This window comes from Rhincodon typus, chromosome 27, assembly GCF_021869965.1.
Source record: "Rhincodon typus isolate 14 chromosome 27, sRhiTyp1.1, whole genome shotgun sequence".
In the NCBI taxonomy this organism is placed as follows: Eukaryota; Metazoa; Chordata; class Chondrichthyes; order Orectolobiformes; family Rhincodontidae; genus Rhincodon; species Rhincodon typus.
Window position 1 is genome coordinate 38825507 of NC_063358.1, and position 17264 is coordinate 38842770.

The 17264-nt window shown below is 42.9% G+C and overlaps 2 protein-coding genes across 6 annotated transcripts in view; both read left to right on the forward strand.

Moving 5' to 3' along the window:
- Positions 1 to 10950, forward strand: part of oscp1b (organic solute carrier partner 1b) — a 46545-nt gene extending 35595 nt beyond the window's left edge. For all 3 annotated transcript variants that reach the window (XM_048613208.1, XM_048613209.1, XM_048613210.1), the window contains exons 8-10: positions 8205 to 8344; positions 9349 to 9412; positions 9927 to 10950. In XM_048613208.1, the coding sequence (XP_048469165.1) occupies positions 8205 to 8344; positions 9349 to 9412; positions 9927 to 10043 (321 nt within the window). In that variant the 3' untranslated portion in view covers positions 10044 to 10950. The remainder of the gene's footprint in view (positions 1 to 8204; positions 8345 to 9348; positions 9413 to 9926) is intronic.
- Positions 10951 to 15783: 4833 nt separating this feature from the next.
- Positions 15784 to 17264, forward strand: part of LOC109919072 (U7 snRNA-associated Sm-like protein LSm10) — a 29034-nt gene continuing 27553 nt past the window's right edge. Inside the window, exon 1 of one of the 3 annotated variants that reach the window (XM_048613151.1) lies at positions 15784 to 15905. The gene's annotated coding sequence lies outside the window, so the exon portion shown is untranslated. The remainder of the gene's footprint in view (positions 15906 to 17264) is intronic. The other 2 variants (XR_007264962.1, XM_048613150.1) reach the window with 2 other exon arrangements.

Sequence of the window (17264 nt, forward strand, 5' to 3'; positions counted from 1 at the left end):
AAATCAGGCCTCCAGGAATTTTCATGCATGTCTTTGTTTTGCTTGTCCTAGTACTGTTACGTTGTCCCAGTTAAACTGACGTCCTTCTTTATCGGAGTGAATAGAAATGAGGGAGAGTTGATCTTGCCGTTTTGCTGCGAGTTGGTGTTCATGTATCCTGGTGGTGAGTTTCCTGCCCGTCTGTCCTATATATTGCTTCTTGCAGTTGCTGCATGGTATTTTATATATCACATTTGTTCTGCTCATTGTGGGTAAGGGGTCTTTTGTCTTTGAGAGTAAATGGCAAAGTGTGGCTGTTGGTTTGTGTGCTATCCTTATTCAAAGAGGTTGTAGGAGTGTTATAGTCAGTTCTGATGTGTTTCTAATATAGGATAGGGTGGCCAGTGTTTTGGGGCATACAATGTCTTCTTGGTGTTGCTAATTTGCAAGGCTCCAGCGGACAAAGCTGTTAAGATAATCATTGTTTGCAAAGACTTTGTATGGTGTTTGTCTTCATTTTTGTGCAGCTCCAGGGTGCTGCAGTGAGTTATCCCTCATTTAAACAGAATCTTGACACAGCTGTGTTTGTGGGTGCTGAGGTGGTTACTGTTGTAATTCAGGATTTGGTCTGTGTGTGTAGTCTTTCTGTATACACTGGTAAGGAAGTCACCCAACGCACTGGCCACCCTACCCTATATTAGAAACACATCAGAAATGACTACAAGTCTCCTAGAACCTCTTGGAATAAGGATAGTACACCAACCCACAGTCACACTTTGCCAGTTACTCTCAAAGACAAAAGACCCCATTCCCATATTGAGCAGGACAAATGTGATATATAAAATACCATGCAGCAACTGGGAGAAACACTACATAGGACAGACGAGCAGGAAACTCGCCACCAGTATACGTGAACACCAACTCGCGGCAAAATGACATGACCAACTCCCTCACTTCAAACACTGTGACACAGAAGGACAGCATTTTAACTGGGACAAAGTTACAGTACTGGGACAAGCAAAGCAAAGACAAGCATGAAAATTCCTGGATGCCTGATTTTCAACCACCGATGCAATAAACAAACATGTTGAAATAGACCCCATCTACATAACACTACAGTACAAAACCAGAAACAAGACTGCCCATCATGACAGAGCAGACCGTATAAATTCAGAGCGAGACAGAATAACAGCGCTTCAACGGAGACTACACAGCACTGACGATGTCACCTAAAAGGGAGATGAAACTTTGCATGAAAACCAGTCAGCTCGGCGAACCAACCAACAACTCCAACCACAACCCGAGCTACAGATCTTCATTAAAACATTGATGCACATTGTTCTGCATTGCATTTCCAGGAGGTTAGAGTGTAGTGGAGCAGATCAGTAGCTGCAGAAATATCATGGTGCACAGAAAGCCAAAGACTAGATACTTGGAAGTTTGAAAATGCAGTTATACATTAATTGGGAAATAGTTTTTCCGAGGAGTGGCCACAGATGGAAGTAGGATTGCTGACAGGAAACAGGAAGAAACTGACTGAGAAAGGGACGAAATTACTGGAATATAAGAACACAAAAGTTTGGGATAGTTGGTGTCCAGGAAGGTGGTCAGAGTAACAAAGGCAGAAATCAGAAATGAATGAGGATATGAAGAGAGAATTTAATAGTGAACGATATCTAGAAAGGAGCTGAAAGGGGAAAGAGCAAACAGACACTGTCGATATAGTAATGGAAAAATATTAAGATTGAGCGAGACAGAAGAGAGAAGTTAGTAGAGATAGAGAGACAGATGACTACTACAGACTGGGAGATTGGAAGAGAGTACCACAATGGTGTAAGATACACAGAGAAAATGAATAGGGACATAGAGGGGAGAAAGCAAAAGAGTATCAGAAAGATTCATGGATAATTTCACCAACTGCATTCACCCACTTGGAGAGCAATGGCTAGAGAACTGGCAGTAGTACTGCAGCTGTCTTTGCAACCCATGCTCCCTTTAGAACTGTGGTACAGAGGGATTTAATTTCAATTCAGATGCTACTATTTGTCTCAATCCTGTTCTTACAGGGTAATATTCCATTAGATTTGGTTAAGATCATTGAAACAGACTGGAGGATCTTGTGTGAATATAATTCAAGCCTTAATGTAATATAATAGACCTTGTGTTCATGTCATGTCCTTTTGACAAATATTAGTCATCAGTTCTGGGTGGCCCGGTGGCTCAGTGGTTAGCACTGCTGCCTCATAGCACCAGGGACTCCGGTTCGATTCCACCCTTGGCGACTATCTGTGTGGAATTTGCATGTTCTCTCCGTGTCTGAGTGTGTTTCCTCTGGGTACTCCAACTTCCTCCCACAGTCTAGGGATGTAATTAGTTGGATTAGCTGTGGGAAATGCAGGGTTACAGAGATAGGGCGGGGGGTATGTCTGGGTGGGATGGTGTTTGGAGGGTCGGTGTAGACTGAATGGACCGAATGGCCTGCTTCCACACTGTAGGGATTCAATGATTCTTTGAATGCAGGCTTTAATTTAACATCTCATCAATTTCTCATTTCATCTAAAAGGTGACATCTGTGACAATGCAGCATTATGTTCTGATTGACTAGGTTTTTTCACTCCATGAAAGAGAGGACTTTGATGGAAAATGTTTCTTTCAGAATTTCATAACTGGTTATCGAAGATTGTATATTTTATTCAATGGCGAGATAGAGAGAAACTAGTAAGATTAGTGACCTGTCAGCCTTGAATTTTTGCTGGAAATGTGACAAGATCTTCATTTTGTGGATCACTGTAATGTGCAGGGCTACCTATTCAATTCTTGATCGATTAATCCAAATGACATGAACATAAACCATCTCGCCCAACAAAGCACAGCTTTAGTTGGTCTCTTAATAGGAACTGAAGTGAATTCCCAACTAATACTCAGTCTGACTACAATTAAATACAATTAACAGATTCCCTTCTCTTTTTAAATAAAAATCAGAATCTGTATGTCCAACCAAATATCAAAACACGTTCAGTCAAAAAACCACCAAGATCTGTGCTTTGCAAAATGTTCCTCTTTCAAGACCCTATCATTTCCTTCCTATATAAATTTGTTTCAGTAAGATAATCAGATACTTGATGACAGGCATTAATTCATTTTCATTTTAAGTATTTCCTTTTCCTTCAGCTTTTGTTTCAAGCAAGCAAGGTCAATTCTTTTCTCACTCTCACTTTTCTTGAGTGTATATTACCAATGAATGATTGTCTCCATAAATTCATTTGGTCTCCTATCTTCAGTACATCATTGTGCAGAATTTTATCAAAGATATTTGATAAATTGCATCCCATATGCAATGGCTCCACAAGGGTGAGTATTTTAGTCACTAACCAACTCATTTTCTTAGCTTCCCAAACTAAAGAACAACATTTCCCATTCTTTGGCCTTCAGAAATATTGGTCCAAATCTTCCGACTTGTGGAGAGGCATGCGATGCATATGGGGATGCTGAGGAAGTCCCTATGTGCGCACGTTCTGTGGTAATTGGACAGGATGTTTGAAACTCTGATTATCAGTTTTATTCTGCCCTAATTGCTCTGTGATTCCATGAGAGGGGAGTTGAAGATTATCGGGAATGAGAGAGAGTTAGCACTGTTGGCTTTGGTAATTCTATTAAAACAGTGTAAGTTAACTAAAGCCAAGAACTGCAGATGCTGGGAATCTGAAACAAAAATAGAAATTGTTAGAGAAACTAAACAGGTCTGGCAGCATCTAGTTCTGAAGAGCGATCACTGAACTCGAAACATTAACTCTGAAAGTGGAATTATGGAAGTGTGGGTATGTCGTTTAATGAATATGAAAGCTATGTTACTGCAAGTTGTGACTTTCCAGAGAAGACAATTTCTGAAAATACCCAAAAAGGCAACAGATGCAGAAATAAAACTCTGGAAACTAAATAAGTTTAGTGGCCTGAAGATTGTTTCTAGGGTGTGGTATTATTCATTCAGATTTAGTTTTCTAAAAATATATCTGGATGATCTGAACGCAGTGCTTTGTTGTTGTAGAATCATACAGTACAGAAGAACCCCTAGACCCATCATGTTTATCCTGCCAAAGCTACTCAAAATCTCTATTAGTCGTATTTTCCAGCACAAGACCTAGAGCCTTGAATCTTACGACATTTCAAGTGCTCAAAAGAAAGAGAAAATATTCAGGCATCTTAATGATGAATGTTGAATGTTTCTTGTTGCAATGGTACTTTGCAGTTTGATAAATCTATTATTAAAAATATAATATCATTGAAATTGGGAGTCAATTTTATAAATTGGTTTTGATCAGGACTGTGTAACAGCAGCCAGAATCCTGCCTGCCCAAGGTTTCAGTCTAGCCCTTCCCTACGCAAAAGAACAAAGAAAATTACAGCACAGGAACAGGCCCTTTGGCCCTCCAAGCCTGCACCGACATGCTGCCTGTCACAACTAAAACCCCCTACCCTTCTGGGGACCGTATCCCTCTATTCCCATTCTATTCCTGTATTTGTCAAGATGCCCTTTAAAAGTCACTATGGTATCTGCTTCCACGACCTCACCCGGCAGTGAGTTCCAGGCACCCATCACCTTCTGTGTTTAAAAAAAAAACTTGTCTTGTACATCACCTTTAAACCTATGCCCCGTAGTAACTGACTCTTCCACCCTGGGAAAAAGCTTCTGACTGTCCAGTCTGCGCATGCCCTTCATAATCTTGTAGACCTCTATCAGGTCGCCCCTCAACCTCAGTCATTCCAGTGAGAACAGCCCAAGCTTCTCCAGCCTCTACTCATAGCTAAAGCCCTCCATACCAGGCAACATCCTGGTAAATCTTTTCTGTACCCTCTCCAAAGCCACTACTACTTTCTGGTAGTGTGACAACCAGAATTGAATGCAATATTCCAAATGCAGCCTAACTAAGTAAAGCTGCAACATCACCTGTCAATTTTTTTAAACTCGGTGTCCTGGCTGATGAAGGCAAGCATGCCTTATGCCTTGTTGACTACCTTCTCCACCTGTGTTGCCACTTTCAGTGACCTGTGCACCTATACACCCAGATCCCTCTGCCTATCAGTATTCTTAAGGGTTCCGAAATGCGTTACCTCACGTTTTTAAGGATTAACCTCCATCTGCCATCTCTCTGCCTAAGTCACCAACCCATCTATAGCCTGCTGTAACCTCTGATGGTCCTCATGGCTATCCACAATTTCACCAACCTTTGTGTCATCTGCAAACTTACTAATCAAACCAGTTATATTTTCCTCCAAATCATCTATATATATTAGAAATAGCAAAGGTCCCAACATTGATCCCTGAGGAAAGCCACTAGCCACAGCCCTGTATTCAGAAATGCACCCTTTCACTGTTACCCTCTGTCTTCTGTAACCAAGGCAGTTTTTTATCCATCGTGCAAGCTCACCTCTGACCCCGTGCAACTTTACCTTCTGTATCAGCCTGCCATGAGGGACCTTGTCAAAGGCCTTACTGAAGTCCATGTAGACAACATCCACTGCCCTACCCTCATCGATCATTTTCGTCACTTCGTCAAAAAACTCAATCAAGTTAGTGAGACACAACCTCCCCTTCACAAAACCATGTTGCCTCTCGCTAATACGCTCACTTATTTCCAAGTGGGAGTAAATCCTGTCTTGAAGAATCCTCTCGAATAATTTCCCTACCACTGACATAAGGCTCAAAAGCCTATAATTAGCTGGATTATCCCTGCCACCCTTAAACATTGGCTATTCTCCAATCCTCTGGGATCTCCCTTGTAACCAGTGAGGATACAAAGATTTCTCTTAAGGCCTCACCAATTTCCTCCCTTGCCTGTCTCAGTATTCTGGGGTATATCCCATCAGGCCCTGGGGACTTGTCTACCTTAATGTTTTTCAAGACCCCCAATACCACCTCCCTTTTGATCTCAACATGACCCAAACTGTCTCCAAACCCATTCCCAGACGCATCATCCACCAAGTCCTTCTCTATGGTGAATACTGACACAAAGTACTCATTTAATACCTTGCCCATTTCCTCTAGCTGCATACATAAATTCCCTTCCCTGTCCTTGGGTGGGCCAACCCTCTCCCTGGCTACCCTCTTGTTCTTTATATATCTATAAAAAGCCTTGGGATTTTCCTTAATCCTGTTGGCCAGTCACTTTTTGTGACCCCTTTTAGCTCTCCTGTTCCTTGCTTAAGTTTCTTTCAACTTTCCTTGTTTTCCACCCTTGCTTCGTGTATTCCCAGCCTCTCAGCCTTGACAAATGCTTCCTTTTTCTTTTTGACTAGACTCACAATATTTCTCGTTATCCAAGGTTCCCTAAACTTGCCATCTTTACAGGAACATGCCGGTTCTAAGTTCCTATCAATTTACACTGGAAAACCTCCCACACACCAGATGTTAACTTGCACACTCAGGATTGCATTCCAAGTCATAATCATTATCTGCATAAAATAGCTTTGCCTCAGATCAATATTGAATTTTTTCGCTAAACACCTTAAATATGTGTCCACTGGTTCTCAATCCTTCCAAAAATGGGAAGTTTCTCTCTATCTGCTGTCTAGGCCCCTCATAAATTTGAACATTCTATCAAACCTTCTGTCAACTTTCTCCTCCAGGGAAAATAGCTACAGATTTGAATTTGCAGTTACTAAATGAAGATTTGTTTAAAAGTGTTATTGTAATGAATGACTGAAAACACAAATGACTAAAGACTTTTCTTTTTGTAGGCAACTTATACTTTAAGCTATAGTGAGGAATAGTACCCCCTCAAGTTTGGCTCATATTGCACCCTTCACAGAAATACAGTTCTTCAAGTAATCAATTAAAAATTCCTCCAACTTTCCAAAACGTTGTTTCCCCTTTACTCTCCTAGCCAGTAACGTGTATTCTACTTTCACATAAACAAATAACTTCCAAATTTCAGCAGGCATCAAATTAAATAAGCTTAAATGAAAAGCCTATCACAGTTTTGTTGAATGGTTATTTGTTTTACTTGACTTCCCAGTTGCTCTTCCACTGTTACAGACCTCATCTGTTTGTGGCTGGATACAGCTGTCATTATCTAAGTATAGTCATTCTACTAGCTGTGCAAATGAACCATTAAGCAGGAAAATGAAACTTACAGCACTAATTTATTCCTTTAGTTATTTCAAGCTGACTAAATAGAGTGGACCAAGCAGCATCAGAGGAGCAGGAAGGCTGACGTTTCGGAAGGGTCTAGGCCGGAAACATCAGCCTTCCTGCTCCTCTGATGCTGCTTGGCCTGCTGTGTTCATCCAGCTCTACACCTTGTTATCTCAGATTCTCCAGCATCTGCAGTTCCTACTATCTCCTAAATAGAGTGGACGTCTGTTTTAATGTGGATCAACATAATATAAACTTGCTTATAAGGGGATCTCACAGCTACCAAATTTATTTCTTTGTAGCAGAAGTAGTAATGCTTATGAGTGCAGTATAAGTGTAATTTGAGAATGCATTGGTAACGGGCCTGAATTTAAAAGCTTGTGATGGCCCAAGGGAATGCGACTGCTTCCAACCTTGGCTTTTGCTTTCAAGACTATCACCAGGATGAAAAATGTTGACTGAATTTGTGCCTCACTGAGAAGCATCAGGTTTCTATCCAGCCCAAAATCGATCAATGCACAACCCAGTGCCCCATGCTGTCCCCTACAGACACACTCACAATTACATGTAATTCAATAAACTAAAACAAAGAACTGCACATGCTTGAAATCTGTAACAAAAACAGAAATTGCTGGAGAAACTCAGCAGATCTGGCAGCATCTGTGGCGAGAGAAACAGAGTTACATTTCTGGTCCAGTGACCCTTCTTCCTGTGTTCTGAAACTGGGGCCTTGGTCAAGAAGGGGGAAAGAGCAGCGGGAGGTTGTATTGAACTAATAAATGCAAATGGACAGTTGTGGAAGACTGACAGATTCTTACTTCCTGCTTTGGTAAATGGAAAATGAGTGATATAACATTCACTCTACTTCGAGGATTTAATTGACTATAAAAATGCTTTGGGAGCTCCGACATCATAAAAGGCAAGAACACCTTTTCCCTTTGCTGTTCATTCCATCCCTGTTTAAAATCCTGTTGCCAACAAAATCAGATGATCTCTGCTGAAAGAGAATCTAAAATCAATCCATGTAAATTGACACTTTATCTTTGCTTGTTTTATTTTCTTGACATTTCATTTCCCTTATCCTATGTTTCAGGAGAATACAGCTCCCAACCCACTGGCTAAGGAAGAGCTTAATTTACTGGCACTGTTAATGGGAGGTCTAGAGATCAAGAAGCCAGTGGGCACTGAGCCAGGGTTTCGGCTAAATCTGTTTGGCACAGATGAAGAGGAGGAGTAAGTTGGCAATGTTATTTTTCTAGTTGTGTGTCATTCACAAGAATAAGATTTATAACCATACACAGCTCCTTCTCTTGTGCACGGTCCTTCCCTCTCGCTCGCTTTGTACCTATACATCCTCCTTCCTGTGCATATCCACTTTCACGTACTTTATCCCACCTGTGAACATAGACTGTGGCGTGAAGAGCAGAATGGTCACATTCTGTGCTGTAAAATTCTTTGAAAATGAAATTTTCACATCTGACTATGCATCCGAGAGCAGGAAAGTTACAACCGAGAGGCTGGTGGGCAGCGGTGCCTTGCACCTTCTAGCGGATGCCTTTTTTTTTGCAGTATTGCCTGTTTATATGCTCAACTGGGAAATGATGCATAGTGTGGATTAACCGGAAGCCGGAAGTAATACATCTTGGAATACGTTAATCCTCGGCATGCACAGGAATTGTTGTGGTGGTATGATACCGTGCTGGATGATCACAGGGACAAGTGAGAAAGGGCAGTTTAAGATGCTTACAATGATGCTGCATCACTGCCTCAATCTGGGCCATGCCTTCAGATCTTTGTTCAGTGGAGACAGCTGTAACACAGTGTTCCCCTAAAACTCTGCCAATAAGAAACTATAGCACTGCTATAACACAACAAAATTAATCAGGTAAACGGAGGACAGAAACTCAGTTCCTACTATGTTGGGTGAGTAAGGAAGAACTGTTTGTCAAAAGTTCTTGCAGACCAGTGAACTGGTTGAAGATTTGTTCAGGTTTTGCAAGTGTTTTCTTAATATAATTTTTGAGCATGCATCTGTGAAAATCAAATTGCACCAGGTAAAATTGGGATTGTGACTGATTAAGTAGCCATGGGCGGAAGTTAGAGGAAGGGAAACCTATACGGATGGTCAGAAAATATATTGCAAAATTAAAGCCAGTCAGTGAGGTTACAGTAGGGCTATACTAAGGCAGGCTCTTTGCCATGGTATATTTTATTTTGACCTATTTTTGTATTTACAGTCAAGCAGCAGCCATAAGACCTCCAGACCGTTTTGAAGAAGTGATTGAGATACAGGTCTCGAAGGTGAGCAGAATATCAGTGGACCATTATTTGCAAAAGCTACACCTTTTATTTTAATGAATGGTCACTTCTGTGATTCCCTACCACCACCACTTGTCCTTGTCCAGTTTTGGCAGCTGAAGGCACTGGATCCAGAAAGGTGTTAAAACCTGTGGGCACCAACAAACCATTTATTAATTTGGTTAAATGGGCACATGAGTTCATTTTGCCATGTAAGTAGTGAGCAGGGGCAGGTAATCACTTACAAGCCCAATCCTGGTTTGTGCCCCACACATTCACACAGACTGGCATTGAACATCAAGAGGAGAGGGGTCTTCACCTGGTTAATAGCCTTGTGGACAGTCACAGCCATTGTCTTGCTCCCCCACTACCGAATCCTCCGAGGATGGCCTGCAGGCACACGTGATAGCGTGCCATGGACAGTGCATTTACTCTCTCAATCAATCAAGGACCTTGTTTTATTTCCTAATAAAACAGTAGACTGCCAGAGACTTACATGTGTTGTCCTTCTGTGCAGGACCAGCAGCAGCATGAAGAGTTAACTCGAATAATGGGAGAATTCCATGTTCAGGAACAGCCCAGGCATAGCCGCAGTAAAGGAGATGATCTCCTGGCCATGATGGATGATCTGTGACACCCTCTGAGAGCTGAACTCCTATTCTGTACAATTCTGTGCACTTCAGCACCGTTTCATCCAGTTTAAACTCATTGTAAATAGTAAATATTTAAGCAACCAGACTGTGGCTCATAATTCAATAAGCATTTGTGACCCTCAGAACCTGGATGGAGGTCTGAAAAAGCATTGGGGTAAGGGGTGACAGAGGCGTTAGCTCAGCTGTGAATCTTTGCAGACCAGTGATCTGGTGGAAGATTTGTATAGGTTGTGCAAGTGATTTCTTAATATAATTTTTGTGTGCATTTGTGAAAATCAAATCATACCAGGTAAAACTGGGACTCTGACTGTAGCCTTGGGTGGAAATTAGAGGAAGGTAAAGCTACGTGGATGGTCAATAAGTATGTTGTAAAATTAAAGCCAGTCAGTGAGGCTAGAGTAGGCTCACAATGTGTGACTGGTATCACAGTCTATGACAGTGGAGTCACTGGGCCACACTAAGGCATCTTGCTGGCAGTTGTATGGAAATCTGGTTGAATGGTTAATGCATTTTATCAAACAGACAAAGCTTTGTTCAGCTTTTAATATTGAAGGACAGAGCTGGCCTCAAGATTTGGGGTTCTGAACTTTGAATTTCTAAAGATTAACTATTTATTTCAATCAGTAAATGTTCTTAAATAACTTTGAACACTAAAAAACTTCATTAAAATATTACGAGTAAATTAAATGTCAGCTTTAATTTGTACTTAGCATATCTGATTCTGATTCATGTTTATTCTTGATTTAATATTTATTATTTTAACATTGAGGTTCAATGCTTTCATTCCATATATTTTTATTCCTCCCTATCTTGGATATTGGACTGGATTTGATTAACTTTGTTTTATTTGATGAAATTAAGATGTTTAAATAAACAATCTTTTCAGTATTTCCTTCAGTATTCGCTCTCCAAAAACACCACTTCTTTCCTCCCTTTGACAGTGCCCCACTGAACTAAATAACCAGAGTTGTAAAGAAGGCTTTAAATTAAGGGGGTGCGGGGTGTGTGAATAATGCAAGGGAAGATTTCGGCACTATGTCTGTGATCGCTCCCAAATTTAGGGAAGACTAAAAGGTTATAACTGGTGCCTTTCCAATTTTTACTGTCACCTCCTTCCGTATCCTTGGATGCATTTCATCCTTTCCAGGTGTTTCGTCAACTTCAGTTACTAACAGGCTATCCAATACTTCTTTCTTATCAAATTTGAGCGCTTCTAGTGACAGAGTTTCCTCCTCTGTCACCATCGCGTGGGTAGTATCTGCCTCCTTGGTGAATGTATTCATTTAATACATCAACCACACGTCCTGTATGCATGTATAAATCCACTTTTTAATCCACAATTAGCCCAACCTCCTTTTACCTCTACTCTACTACTTGTGCGCTGACAGAAAGAAGACTTTGGGGATTCCCCTTTACATTGACCTCCAGTCTTTTCTCATAATTCCATTTTGTTTCTCTAAAATGCTTTCTCGCATTCCGCTGAACTTTCTGTATTCCTCTTGGTTTTCAATTGTATTTTATGCCTGACACAATTTTATGGTCTCCAACTAACTTTCAGTCCCAGATTTTGTGAACTTAATTAAAAGTTTGCTGTATTTCGTAATCAATTGAAAATCAAAATTCAATGAAGCATATTTGTTTTAAAAGGTTAACTGTTGTTTTATTCAAACTATTGAGAATTAGTGCACTTGATATTTTAAATTATTTATTTAGTGTTTGCATAATCACTGGACCAAGCAATAGCCGTTTCAGTAACTAACAGTTTTCGAGTCCACCTTCAAGTTTAGTTAAGGGACACACTCAGTTAGGCAAATCATTGCTTGAAATGCACCAGAGCTGCAGTCTGGATATTCTTGGTGACCCCGCTGTCCAGAGGCTTGGCCAGCCCAGAAATGTTTTAAAAGGACCCACATGTTGTGGGAGATCAAAGCTGGATGAACAAACAGTGGGGTCTACAATGAGAGAGTGCTTTCTGATGATTGTCTTCTTGAATCACTGTTAGTCCCAGCGTTGTGACTTTCACCACTTGGGGTGGCACAAGGAAGGTATACTTCTGGTAGGTTGAGGAAATCATTAAATAAGAATTGATTTCAGTTGGAGTAGACCTTTTCCAGGAGATTGCCTGATACCGGTTACCCTCCTGATGTGGGCGGGCAGTGGAAGCAGGCAATATTGCTTTGGACTGAAAAGATGAGTTGGTTAGAGATTCCATGTGATGATGTGCATGTTAATTTGCACATTGACACAAGTTTGGGCACAGTATTCTGCAGTTGTATCAGTGATGAAATAGCAGAGGTGCTTAGGGTGACCTGTAATACTCACGAAGTATCAGCCAGTTTACTGAGAAGTTTACTTTCCCTGAGCTGGAAAACACATTAAATGACAATACTGCAAAGCTCAGAGATAGTAAGAACTGCAGATGCTGGAGTCTGAAATAACACGGTATGGAGCTGGAGGAACACAGCAGGCCAGGCAGCATCAGAGGAGCAGGAAAGTTGACCTTTCGGTCGGGACCCCTTCTTCAGAAATGGGGAGGGGGAAGGGAGCTCTGAAATAAATAGAGAGAGGAAGGGTGGGGCTGGGGAAGGTTGGTGGGATAGTGATAGGTGAATCCAGGTAGGCAGTGGTGGGGATTGGTCAGTGAGGTGGGAGAAGTGGATAGGTGGGAGAGAAGATGGACAGGTTGTGTCAGGTCAAGGAGGCGGAGATGAGGCTGGGGAAGGGAAGATTTTGAAACTAGTAAAATCTGCGTTTAGGTCATTGGGCTGTAGGCTCCCAAGGCGGAATATGAGGTACTGCTCCTCCAGTTTGTTGGTGGCATAATTGTGACACTAGAGGAGGCCCAGGAAGTGGGAGGGGAGTTGAAATGGTTCGCGACTGGAAGCTGTTGTCGTTTGTAGTGAACAGAGCGCAGATGCTCTACAAAGCGGTCACTGAGCCTCCGCTTGGTCTCACCGACGTAGAGGAAGCCACTTTGGGAGCAGCAGATGCAGTAAACCATGTTGACGGATGTGCAAGTGAATCTCTGTCTGATGTGGAAGGTTTGTTTGGTGCCTTGAATGGAGGTGAGGGGGGAGGTGTAGGGGCAGGTGTAGCACTTCCTGCGGTTGCAGGGAAAAGTGCCAGGGGTGATGGGGTTAGTGGGGAGTGTGGACTGGATGAGAGCTGTCCCTACGGAAGGCAGATAGAGATGGGGAGAGAAATGTATCTTTGGTTGTGGGGTTGGATTGTAGGTATTGGAAGTGGCGGAGAATGATACGTTGGATAGGGAGGTTAGTGGGGTGATATGTGAGGACAAGGGAGATTCTGTCTTTATTTTTGTTGGGGGGAGGGGACGTGAGGGCAGAGGTGTGATGCTGATGACGTCACTAACTCTGCTGCCAACACCCAGCTCCAGCTCTACACCCACTCCCAGCCCCATGCCCTGCCCACACACCACCCCCCCGATCTCCCCCTTACTGAGGATGAACGGTCAGTCCCTCAGTAAAGGACTCACCTCCATTCCCCTCCACCCACACATCAATGAATACCGCTTACCCTTGGACACTTTTTCCGCAGCCTCTGTGCCTATTTCTTTAACCGTGAGTCTAACCCACCCACTACTGACCCCTTCTCTCACCTCCAACACACCCCCTCCTCCTGGACACCACCCCACGGCCTCGTACCCTCCCTCGACCTCTTCATCTCCAACTGCCGTCACGACATTGATTGCCTCAACCTCTCCACCCCTCTCACTCACTCCAACCTTTCCCCCACAGAATGTGCAGCCCTCCGCTCCAACTGCAACCTCACCATCAAACCCACAGATAAAGGGGGCGCAGTTATGGTATGGCGCACTGACCTTTACATCACCAAGGCCAGGCGCCAATTCTCTGACACCTCCTCCTACTGCCCCCTTGATCATGACCCCACCCCCGACCACCAAAACATCATCTCTCAAACCATTCACAACCTCATCACCTCAGGTGACCTCCCATCCACAGCCTCCAATCTCATCATCCTCCAACCTCATCATTCCCCAACCCCGCACCGCCCATTTCTATCTCCTTCCCAAAATCCACAAACCTGACTGCCCTGGTTGACCCATTGTCTCCATCTCCGCCTGCTCCTTCCCCATTGAACTTATCTCTGCTTACCTTGACTCTGTTTTATGCCCCCGGTCCAGGAACTCCCCACCTACGTCCGGGACACCACCTCCTCTAAGACTTCCAATTCCCTGGTCCCCAACCCCTCATCTTCACTATGGACTTCCAATCCCTGTACACTTGTATCCCCCATGCAGATGGCCTAAAAGCCCTCCGCTTCTTCCTCTCCCGCAGGCCCAACCAGTCCCCCTCAACCAACACCCTCATCCGCTTAACTGAACTCGTTCTTACCCTGAACAACTTTTCCTTTAATTCCTCCCACTTCCTACAGACTAAGGGGGTGGCCATGGGCCCAAGCTGTGCCTGCCTCTTCATTGGATACGTGGAACACTCCCTCTTCCACTGTTACACTGGCACTATCCCCCACCTCTTCCTCCGCTATATTGATGACTGTATCGGCGCTGCCTCGTGCTCCCACGCGGAGCTTGAACAGTTCATCAACTTTACTAACACCTTTCACCCCAACCTCAAGTTCACCTGGACTATTCCGATACCTCTCTCTCCTTCCTGGACCTCTCTGTCTCCATCTCTGGTGACCGCTTCAAAACCGACATCTATTTCAAGACTTCCACAGCTACCCAGACTACACCTCCTCTCACCCACCTTCCCCAGCCCCGCCCCTCCTTTCTATTTATTTCTGAGCTCCCTTCCCCTCCTCACCATCTTTGAAGAAGGGTCCTGACCAGAAATGTCAACTTTTCTGCTCCTCTGATGCCTGGCCTGCTGTGCTCCTCCAGCTCCACACTGTGTTATCTATAATACTGCAAAGTTGTTGGCTGATCAACCCTTACAAGATATGGTATCTAAAACTGAACACCTATCAATCCAGTGTCATCCTTGACAAACCACATAACAGACAACACTTTATCAAAACTGCAGAAGAAAATTAAAACCTGCAGTAACCTCAGTTCTGATGTGCCTCATGGGGCCCACAGGCCAAGACCCTAGGAACATCTTTAGTTACTGAGCAATAATGAAAACATATGCATTTATTTTGAATAATTTTTTCATGCAGAAATCTGTATGATATTTTGCATTCCTATATCTGACCTACAAACAATGTTTCCACTTGCGACATTCAAACTTATTGCGTCCTTAAGTGTGCTAATACCCAGCTCTACTTCAATACCAGGTTTCCCACTGCCTGTCTCTGATGTCTCACACTACTTGTCAGACTTCAGCAGAAAGTTCTTCCAACTGAAAATTTGGAAACTGAAGCCATTGTTTTCCTTCCTCATTACAATTTCAGTTGTTTTGCCACTGACTCAGTCCTTTCTCTGGAACTATTGAAGCATAATCCACAGTGCTCACAACCTTAGTACCACAGGTAATTCTAAAAAGAGTTTCCACCAGCGTATTCATTTCATCAATAAGGCCCTTTTATTTGGCCAACATAATATCTGATCAGCTGCTGCCACAAGTTAGTCTTGATAATTCTCTGAAGATTCTAGGATTTTGGGGTGGGGCTAGAAGACTGGAAAATTACAAATATCACGCCTTGTTCAAAAAAGGACATAAACATAGATCCAGCAATTACGGACCAGTCAGTTTAATTCAGATGGTGGGGGAGCTTCAAGAAACAATTATTCAGGATCGGATTAACAGTCACAGTTTAAAAAAAGGTTAATTTGGAAGAATCAACGTGCATTTGATGAATGAATATTGTGTGTAATAAACTCTTTGGAGTTTTTTGAAGAGGTAATGGAGTAGACGTAGTGTGCATGAACTCCCAGAAGCTGTTCAATACTTTTTAGGTATGTCTGATGCTGCTCCCTAACATGGCCTCTTCTGTCTCCATTGAAGTAGGGTTGATTCCCTGGCTTGATGGTAATGGATGAGTGGGGATATACTGGGAAATGCTGGACCATGAGGTTGCATATTGTGCTGGAGTATAATTCTGCTGCTGTTGATGGTTCACCATGCCTCATGAATGCCCAGTGTTGAGTTGCTAGATCTGATATTTTGGACCAGCTGAATGTAACAAAGCTTTGGAGCTGTGCGTATTGTCAATGTTGCATTCTCTCAGAATTCTGATTTCTGCATCACTATGAATTCTTACAAAAATTATTCATCATCCTGTAGATTTTGCTACAAACAAACAATATTAGCAATGTGTATTAAGTCTATTAGTTTGACTTTGAATAGAACATAGCCTATTATCTCTGATATTGTAAGGTTTTGGTAATTTTGAAAAAAGAACCAAAGAACCTCAGATGCTGGAAATCAGAAATAAAAGCAGAAATTGCTGGGGGAAAAAAATCAGCAGGTCTGGCAGCTTCTGTGGAGAGAAATCAGAGTTAATATTTCAGATCCAGTGATCCTTTTTCAGAACTGATTTTGGCTTGGAAAAGGCTAGTATATACAGTAGGAACTGCCAATGCTGGAGTCTGAGATAACAAGGTGTAGAGCTGGATGAACACAGCAGGCCAGGCAGCATCAGAGGAGCAGGAAAGCTGATGTTTCAAGTCTGGACCCTTCTTCAGAAATTTCTCACAGTCCCAGGGACCCGGGTTCAATTCCACCCTTGGGCGACTGTCTGTGTGGAGTTTGCGCATTCTCCCCGTGTCTGCCTGGGTTTTCTCTGGGGTGCTCCAGTTTCCTCCCACAGTCCAAAGATGTACGGGCTAGGTGGATTGGCCATGCTAAATTGCCCATAGTGTTCAGGGATGTGTAGATTAGATGGATCATTTGGGGATGGGTCTGGGTGGGATATTCTGAGGGTTGGTGTGAACTTATTGGGCCGAAGGGCCCGTTTCCAAACTGTAGGGATTTGATGATGATGATGATGATGATGATTACTACCTGAATGGCTATAAATTGGGAGAGGAGAATGTACAGTGGGACCGGGCTGTCCTTGTCCACCAGTCACTGAAGGTAAGCACACAGGCGCAGGAGGCAGTAAAGAAGACAAATGGTATATTGGCCTTCATTGTGAGAGGTTTCGAGTACTGCAGCAGGGATGTGTTGTTGCAGTTGTACGAAACCACACCTAGAATAGTGTGAGATAACCAGGTGTAGAGCAGCAGGCCAAGCAGCATCAGAGGAGCAGGAAAGCTG